Source organism: Hydractinia symbiolongicarpus, chromosome 9 (assembly GCF_029227915.1).
Source record: "Hydractinia symbiolongicarpus strain clone_291-10 chromosome 9, HSymV2.1, whole genome shotgun sequence".
Lineage (NCBI taxonomy): Eukaryota > Metazoa > Cnidaria > Hydrozoa > Anthoathecata > Hydractiniidae > Hydractinia > Hydractinia symbiolongicarpus.
Genome location: NC_079883.1, coordinates 26129479 through 26139471, shown reverse-complemented (window position 1 = coordinate 26139471; position 9993 = coordinate 26129479). Strand labels below are relative to the sequence as shown.

General features: G+C 34.0%; 1 protein-coding gene across 2 annotated transcripts; it reads left to right on the top strand.

Annotated features, from left to right (window-relative positions):
• The first annotated feature begins 540 nt into the window (after positions 1-540).
• Positions 541-8174, top strand: LOC130657970 (E3 ubiquitin-protein ligase Praja-1-like). Of its 2 annotated transcripts, XM_057460978.1 has the most exons (7): positions 2965-4142; positions 4453-4569; positions 4982-5004; positions 6005-6070; positions 6180-6294; positions 6668-6783; positions 7200-8174. In XM_057460978.1, the coding sequence occupies exons 1-7, from the start codon at positions 3905-3907 to the stop codon at positions 7611-7613; spliced, it is 1089 nt and encodes a 362-aa protein (XP_057316961.1). In that variant the 5' UTR covers positions 2965-3904; the 3' UTR covers positions 7614-8174. The 2 variants fall into 2 exon arrangements, with proteins under 2 accessions (XP_057316962.1, XP_057316961.1); XM_057460979.1 differs by lacking the exon at positions 6005-6070 and having other exon boundaries at positions 541-4142.
• The last annotated feature ends 1819 nt before the right edge of the window (positions 8175-9993 follow it).

Sequence of the window (9993 nt, the reverse complement as noted above, 5' to 3'; positions counted from 1 at the left end):
ATGTGAAAACTAATCAAATATTATTATTATATTAGTTTTCACATTGTATAAAATTTAAATTCTCAGCATACGCGTAACTCCCAGAGAAGTAATCATTGGTATTTATCAATAATGGCGCTGAAGCTACATTTCTATTGAGTGAAGGTTTATGTCTGTAAATTATTAAACTCTCCTTAAGTTCTAATACAAAGTTATTGGGTGCAGATATAATGACCGTAAGATTCTCAAAAGATGGTGACCCACAATAAAGTAAATGTTCCTTGATGGCAGTGGGCTGTAATGACTTAACAGGCTTACCCAGCTTTAGTAAAAAAATGTGTCGATAAATTTATTGTTTTTTACACTAATTTAACCTTTTGGTTCAACCCTTTTTTCTGCTTTGTATACTTGTTGGTGTTGTTAAAATAAATTACGTACTTACTCTATTAGTAAGCTGTTTAGGTTGTTTAATATCATGTTTAAATATAAAAAGTGATTATCAGTAAGAGAATCATATCAATCAATTGGCGAAATACCCTGATTATGAGGGTTGTGTTTTTATCAGTTCGGACGCACTTTTCTCATAAATAAGGGGGAAAATGTTTAAAAGGTTAAATTCTACAATCTATATCTTACTTATGTTACTTACTTATGTTAACTTTTGAAGTTGTAGCTTCACGCCTGTCATGGACAACCAAGGTCAGTCACTTCTTCCTCTTCTTCTACTCCATCTCTAGAGAGAGGAGGATGAGGGTTAGATCGAACTACAGTGGCCATACTGTTTTTTGAGGCTTCATTTGTTCCGGGGAATGAAGGTTAATCTGGGAGAGTTTTAAGAAACCTGTTGAGGGCTGTTTTAAACTTTAAACTGGACATGAAGTGATGCTTCTTAGAGACTTGGGCAGGGCGTTGAAGGGTCTTGGAGCTTGATAAACGGAAGCTGTTGTGTAGTTTAGCGAAGCTTGTAGAATTGTTCAGCACGGGTGGTAGTTGAAATAAACGCCCTTTTCTTTGTGTTGCATGGGTGGGTGATGGTTTGGGACAATTCCTTCAGCTATTTTCCAATTGTATGGCTTGATAGTGTTCACATTGTTGTTGTATAAGTACAGTTTAAGCTGTTTAAATGCGTTTTTGTAAGTCATTCTGTGTACACAGTTGATCTTTTTCAGGTAGCTCCATTGCAGAGCTTCTAGTACCTTGATTTGTCCTTTACTAGCAGGAGACCAGGGTTGAGAGAAGTACTCGAATCTAGGGATGACAAGGGATTTCCATAGTGGTAGGAGAACTTCTGGTGATCACGATCAAAAGAGTCAAAGGATTGTATTTTGGATGTATTTTTTACGATTTTATTTATATGCGATTTGAAGGTAGCATCTGTCATTAGTATTCCAAGATCTTTGGTTTGTGGTTTTGGTTGGATTTGTGTTGATGCTGTTGTTTTGTACTTTGACTTCAGATCTAGGTCTTTTCCATACTGCAGGAGCTTAAAACTTTGTATTGTTGAATATCATGTTGTTTTGTTTACTCCATTCGTAGACTGAGTTTAGGTCCGCTTGCATTTTTTCAATGTCACTTTCAGAGCTAACCTTCATTGTAAGTCTTGTATCATCTGCAAAGCCTGAGAGGGATCCGTTCTTTACAGAAAGATCAATATCCCCCATAAGGATAAGGAAGATGAGCGATCCAAGCACACTTCCTTGTGGTAAGCGGGATATGACTTGTGTGGTGCGTGAGTGGTGATCGTTTACTGAGATGTACTGGGTTCTGTTTTGTTAGGAAGGACTTCAGCCATTTGAGTAGTTTGCCTTTGATACTTAAGTTTTCTATCTTTTTAAGGGCTATATATGTCTATATCGACCTTGTCAAACACTTTTGCGAAATCCAAGTATACAACATCAGCGTTTGAGTTGTTGCAGAGTATTTGTAGAATATTGTCGAAATGGTCAAGAAGCTGGCTCAGACATGACCGTCCACCAAGAAAACCATGTTGTGAGCTGTTGAACAGGTTATTTTCTTCCATGAGTGACACAATTTGATTTCGGACAATCTTTTTGAAGACCTTTATGATGTGAGAAGTTAGGGCAATTGGGTGGTAGTTTTCAGCTTTAGTTTTGCTTCCACTCTTGTTTTTTGGTGTTATTATTACTCTGGTTAGTGTGTCTGGAATGGTTCCTTCTTCAAATGATTTGGTCCAAATCAGCTAGTGGTGGCAGTGATGATGATGATGATAGTGATGATTCAAGGATGGCAACAAAAAGCAGAATTGTAGGACATTCTATATAAAATTTAAAGTCTAAGTAAACTGTAAGTCTGTAAGTAGTAAGAATATTGCATCTGTTGTACGACACCCTGAAACATAACCAAATTGTATCATATTTATATCAATTTTTTTTCTAAATAACTTATCAACCACTCTTTCAATAACTTTCTTTACCTCATGAACGTACTTCACCCCTCTATAATTAACTCTGTTTAATGTATCACGGTTGTCCTTGAAACAATTGACCATTACACTTGACTGCCTGTCATTAGGAATAACACCATCCTTTGTGTTTTGGTTGACAAGACTTGTAATAAGCTCAACTGCAGTATATCCAGACACTTTTTCAATTTCTGCAACAACACCTGACAATCCTCTACTACCCATTCTATCTAGATCTGCATAGTTGTTCCCTCTACTGCATCATGGTAAATGATCCTCATTGGATAAAACTTAGTGTTAGCTACAAGAACTCTTCCAAGTCTTTTCTCCTTGTCTGCACTAGCTAAGATGCATACTGGTATTCCCTTCTTAACACATCCGCAATAAATCTAGATTTTTTTTATTACCACCTCACTCTATCCAATATATCATCAAACTTATATACACTTGTCAACCTCATTTTTTTACCACTATGTTTATCTATATCTCACTGGCCCTTTTGTCCGCACCCATCAAAAGCTTTATAGAAGACAATTCTTATTTTGTTTATTTTATAGCATATCTTAAAGTTGTTTAATACAATTAATGTTTTTCTGTATATTTATAATTGTGAGATAAAAAACTGATTCAGTTGTTTTACTTGAATATTTGTTTTATTTACCTTTTTGGTTCATAAAATTCTGGTTCATATGTAATTTTAGATGAAATCGAATCCTAAAATAATGTTTTATCACCTTTAGAACTATCATGTCATTGAAAAAATATTTAATGCACATCTTATATCCTTAGATCTGTGATATAATATTTGATCAGATTGTAATGGAGAAAAATAAAGATGTTGATAAACCATTAGAGAGTTTTGAATGTTCACAATGTCAAAATAAGTACAAATACGACAAATTTTCAAAATACAAAGATGAAAAATCAAACTTTTACATCCTTGAAGATGTATACTACATAAAAGACCCTTTTGCTCACAAGAGTTTTATCCCGTTGGTACTTGGTGGTATCTGTTCATTGTGCATGAAAGCAGTTTGTGTGGATCAAAAATGTAGCATTTTCTACACCAAAAGATACTGTTTAACCTGTGTCCAAGAAAACATAGAATCCTTTCCTAAAGAAGTTCTCTGATTGTTTAAAATAGAATTAAGCAATCACTTTAAAAAGATAAAAACATTAACACCCTTCACTTTTTGCAATATATATTTATAATGCTTTCGAAGTGTGCAATGACGATCAGCTTGTTTTTGTAATTTTTTTAACTTGTGACGTAACAGTTGAAAAAAACAGATGCTCTTGTATGGTTTTTTGTATGTTGTGTTTTGAGAGAAAAATGGTTGTTAACTTATAAATGTGACATGGTCAGTGCTTGTTCTTGCTTAGAGATGCCGTTTATACAAAAAAATGTTGTGTTGTTTGTGGCATTGTTTTGTTGTTTTTGCTGCAGTGCCATTCTGTTGTTTTAATGCTAATATTTTATATGTAATTCTATAGACATAAATAATGGACGATTCTTTTGGGATTCCAAATCTTGTGTCTGATTCAGATTCGGATCATCGTGGTTCTTCTGGTCACTCGATGCCGGAATTTTCATCTGAATCTGAAGGTGAAGAAGGTGAATTTAATATGAGTCACCACTTGCAAAATCCATCTTTTTTAAGCAATAATGCTATGATGTCAGAGGAAGTTCAAAACACTGGAGACAATGTTTTTCAACAGTTGCCACAACAATCAGGAACAGGTTAGCATTGCATTATATTTTTTATTGTTAGTTCTCTATATTTTGTATATATTGTATACAAGAAGCAGATGTAACATTTTTGAAGATCTAATCAACTTTTGTTTGTTTCCTATTTCATGGTGATTCTAAGGCTATCCTTTTTTTGAATTTTCTTCAGCAATATTTATTATTAACAGGATTGAGTAAAGGTGTTTGTTATTAGAAGTTTGATATATGCAATTTAAAGAAACTTTAAAAGATTTTATTTGCAACAATTCTTTCCAAATTGGGTATAACTCTGCTATAAAAACACACATTTTCGAATCACTAGATGATGAGGATGATTCAGGATGGAGTACAGTTGATGATTCCTCAACAGATGCTTCCGACACGTCAGATTTCGATGACAGTTTTTCAGTACCCTCAGAAGATTCTTCAGTAGCAGATGGTAAGTTTGCAAATAAAAAAACTCTGATGTTTCAAGACAGTTTTTTGGGAGAAATCGTCATGGTTGGAGTCAACAAGATTTTATTTTTATTTTCAGAGATTATTTTTGTGGATTACACCCTATTTTAGATTATTTATAAGAATATAATTTTGTTGATTTTTTTATTTAGCATCAAATTTATAGAACTCTAAATTGATTGGTTTGCCAATTTTTTTATCCCTTTTACATTTTCTCTTGATAATCTTATATTTTAACTAAAAACACAACATCAAGATAATAAAAGATGTACCTACATCATTCCCTTTTGTGGTTGGTGGTAAAAAAAAAGTTATCCTGCATACATACATTTGTGATTCTCCCAATGAAGTATTAGAATGGTATTTTATATGATTTTGTTATTTTTTTGTTTTAGATGATGAATTCAGTGTGTTTGAGGTGCGTTTCTTTATATTTAAACATACGTAAAAATACGTCTAGAATTCGTTTGAAGCAAAGATATACATTATACCTTAAAAAATAGATGTAGCCTTTACATTGACCCGAAATGAGTGTTTAAACGGCAATGAAATTTCATTGTGTTTACATGGAGTTTTTTTTATATATCAATGTAGCGTGAAGCTTTGTACACATGCGCAATAATGTGTAGCAATAACATATTCCTGGTATAGCATTCATAGTTTTATATGGGTAAATCGTGTTTACATGAATATTTTTAAAAGCGAAATGAAATTTGATTTTGTTCTTGTAGATTAAAATGAAATCAAAACTGACATAAGTTTTATTTCAGCCGAAATCATGTAAACATTTTTAAAGACTAGATCAGAGATTAAAGTTAAATTTTTGTTTCACCCTCTAAAACTCTACCTCAGGCTAAAATATATGACCCCTTTAAAAGGAATTTTTAGTGGTATTGTGTAAAAGAAAGAATAGCGTAAATGGCAAAAAAAGATGACTTTTTGAAACATCCTTTTTTTAAAAAAAATCGAAAGATCAGGCAAAGTCAATGTGTCGAAAAAGAAAAAGGCGCTAAGCAACCAGACAAGAATCTTGAGGCCCCAAAAGGCCCTCTACCCTTAAAAACCTGAGGCCTTACCCCAAAAATGGGTTTGCTTATAAAAAAAAGTGGTAAACATGCACTTTGGAATCTATAAGTTTTAATCTCAGGTTTAAAACCTTTCTTTTAAAAGAATTGAGTATTTTAGCCTTAAAGCTTAAATGATTGTTTGGTAAGGTTTTCATAGGAACTATCTATTTAATTGGTATGTTCAATATACTTTACTGTTAACACTATATTGGAGAAAGAAAGGAAATTGAGAGTTGCTGTTAGGGTCATTTTAACTTCAACTTAAAAAAAAAGATTAAGCAGACCTGGAATCACTAAATTACAACTTTCTGAGCTCAAAAAGTTGATAATTATTTTATCATTTTATTTTAGATGCTGAGTCATCATTTTGAGATGTTTAGTAATTCTGCACCATCATTTTTTGGTGTTTCTCTACAGGTCTGGTTTCTCACTAACTCCATGTGTTTACTAGTAAAATCATTTTATAATGTCGGCCAAAGAATGTTGTGGAAATCCTTAAACTGAATATACGCACATTTGTTTTTAGATGTTATATGATAGAATAATGGACAGTCTACAAGAAGAGGAGGAGAAAGACTCTCCTACACCACAACATATCTTGGAATCATTACCATCTGTAAAAGTCACTATCGCACAAGTTGGTAGGGATTTGTGTCAATATTTTTAATCATCTAAAAAGTGTGGTGTGTTACGGTGTGTAACAAACTTCAATCGTTATAATATTTGCCTAAATTATTCCAATAAATCATTCCATGTGCCAATCTATTTTTACTATTTGTGACCAATGTTATTTTTGACTTTTTTGATGAAATAAGTGACGGCACATCCATTGAAATCCACGATAAAAATTTTTTTTTTGTCTTTTTCGTTTTGACTGGTGAAAAGTAAACAAATCTAGGGTGAAAATGATCTAAGGTTTTTTTTAACGTATTGGAAGAAAGTTTACCCTCCAGCATGAATCTCTTTTTTATTTTGTTGAATTTGAAAAATATTTGTTGTTTTCTCATGTTTTAGCTTCCAGTTTATCGTGTTGCATTTGTTTTGGTGAATACGTTTTAAACGAACAGCTTCTACAATTACCTTGCACTCATTTTTATCATAACGCATGTATCTTAAACTGGCTTAAAATTGTAAGTCGTAGATGTAGTTTCCTGTTAATATAGATAAATTCCAGTGTTACCTCATTTGTTTACTTTTCAGCGGTAAGCTCTTTGGCATTTGCGTGGCAGGAAAAAAGATGCTAGGATTTGGTGAAGGGAGGTCTATTCCTGTGGATTTCTTCTCACAGAAACATCATTGAGGTTATAAATTATCGAGTGTAGATTGATGCCTTCTTATTTATTTGAATTCATTTAAAGTCTTAAAAATAACCTGATAATAACTTTGCTTTTTAGCGCCCCTATTTTTTTTCCTGCCACGCAAATGCCAAAGCCGAAAGAGCTTACCGCTAAAAATGTTAACAACAGCATTCATCTATACTTCTGTGATATTTGGCGGGTTTTTTTGTAATAGAAGGCCTATGCGTAAACAAAAATTTTTTTTCTAGAAATCAACATGTCCTACTTGTCGGTTAGATTTAGCAACAGAAAAGTTTTCAAACCATACTGAAGCGAGCACGAATTCACCTGCGAATAACCAACATGATTCTGCTGGTTCACTGAACTTTCAAAATATACAGGGTAATTTTAATACAGAACTTCTGACGAGAACAATATCTTCAAGTACATCAGGGACTACAAACGGTACTGAAGATCCAACCAGTAACCGAAATAACGTTGTACATGAAACGTCACTATTATGTGAAAATGAACTTGAAAATTTACAGTCCTTTGCTGGATCCAGTAGTCGGGCTGGGACTTCTGAAACAAGTGAACAAAAAGTGCATACACCAAGTGGTAGACGTAAAAATAATACAAGCAAAGAACCTAAGAGGTTATCTAGAGAGACAGAAATATGGTAACGAGTTGGAATTAGGTTTACGAGCGTATAATTGTCGCAAAACAAGGAGGTGTTTCGTAAAAGAGAAAATGAGCCAGTCCGTAAAATGTGTCCAACACATCCATTAGCTTAGATAATTTCTTCTTTTTTTCGAATAGAAATAATTTATAGAGACATTTTTGTGTTGATATTTTATTCTTAAAAATACGCGAAAATTTTCAGGCTATCTGTTTCTCGCTTTGGGAGTTATATTGAAATCTCAAAAAAACCCGTTTGTAATGACCTCTATTTAAAAAGTATTAGGTCAGCCAGTGACATTTCAGTGACATTTCCCAACCCACCCTACTGATTCCACTCAACACAATATTTAAGCACAGAAAGACAGTAGGAGGTAGAAATCATACCTTTCTGTTGTCAATTTGTTGCATAGGTAGAGTGTTGTTTTTATTGTTTTTTTTTATTGTAAAATAACTTTATTTTGTACGTACACGCAATTGCACTTTCGAAAAGGTATTTATTTATTGCTTTTTCAAGAGTTAACATTTTTACTTGATTGTCAGAAAGAGAAAACAGCATGGGTCGATGTTGTGTCGTCGTGATAAGGTCACTTCCATCATTTTGACAACACACAAAGACTAATCACCACAACCTTCTTACAGCTAGTCTCCTCTCTCTGCCCACGAAATTTCATTAGTATCGTGCATCCCTTAAGTAAGAGGATTAGTCATAAAAAACTTAGGTGTTTTTGGTTTTTACAATGGTAATAAAGTCCTGGGAACGACGTTGAGAAATTGTTATGTAGTCTTTTAGGAACTGTTGCCACCCTGTAATACTTCGCATCAACCCCATTCCCAATTGTTCTTTCTGGAACGAAATTGACTTCGGCAGCGAAAGCGTCAGTCAGTAAGCTCTACACAAGAATGACTCCGCACAAGTTGCTTGCGTCACATTTGCAGTGGCCAGGTGCTCTTGTTTGCCCTAACGTACCCTCGTTAGAGTCCACAACATCAGGAAACCCAAGAAAATTATGCTGACGTCAACAAAAATTGTACCGATAATTGTTTTGGTTCTGCAGTAAACTTCAAAAATATCCAGCATGGGTCGATGTTGTGTTGTCGTGATAAGGTCACTTCCATCATTTTGACAACACACAAAGACTAATCACCACAACCTTCTTACAGCTAGTCTCCTCTCTCTGCCCACGAAATTTCATTAGTATCGTGCATCCCTTAAGTAAGAGGATTAATTTTAAGACATTCGAGCTGCTAACGATATGGAAGCAATTATAAGGCCAATATACGCAGTCAGTCTTAATCGCTCGTTCATTCTGCTGAGTGATAAAAACCAACGCTACTCTAGATTAAAAATTCTTAAAATTGTAAAATTAATGCATAATAAAAAAAAATATTTTAAAGATTTATTAGATAAAATAGGCAGACGTATGTGGGTTAGGGAGACACTAGATGGTTAAGTTCTCTTAAACGGGGAAAAAAATAGACAATATCGGACAATTATAGTTGTTGGCGCATAGCTTATTGGTTATGGAATTTGCCAACCTCGTTCCCAGGGCTTTTTATCTCTCATCGGCGCTGCGCTTTTTTATAGGTCTGATGTCCTTCTCGCCGTCTGATATGCAAAAAGAGACAACTTGTCCTGGGATCGAGGTTGGAGGTTTGCTTCGCAACCGCTAGGTACATGGTTCATTCCACAGCGCGGGCATGTTTGGCAAGAGCCTTTATCACAACTAAAAAAGAGTAAATAAAAAACAGAATGATCAGAAACAAGTTTATAAGAACAACAATTCTTCCCGAAATTAAATCCAGTCCTCGAAGATACAGTTGGCACGCCTAATCAAAATTTCACAAGTATCATAAAGCTACGGGAAATAAACTTCGTGCGATTGCAACAAAAAACATGATTTGTTATCATCACATGAAAGTGTTTAACTGTGTCCCCACATTAAATTTTTTCATTTTGCAACTTTTTTTTCGTAGAAATTTTAAACAAATTTTTCATGTTGCAAATGAGAATCATTAAAAACCCTCGTGTTACCTTGAGTAGCTTTTTTTGAAACATTGTCCTCAAGTATTATTTTTTTATAACTTTAACTGCTCAACTGCTAACTTTAACTGCTCTGTATTTTCAACTACTACAAGGTCACATTTGGCTGCAATGCTACTGATCATGACTTTAGACTTTGCTGTGTTCACCCTTAGCCCTTTTTCTTCTAGTCCTTTCTTCCAATTCTCAAACATCCCAACTAATTCTTCCATCGTGTCTGCTATGAGAATCAAATCATCTGCATACAATAACTCCCATGGACAATCTGTTCTGAACTCCATCGACAGTGCTTCTAAGACTAGAACAAACAACAACTTGAAGGTACTTGAAGTGAAACGTGA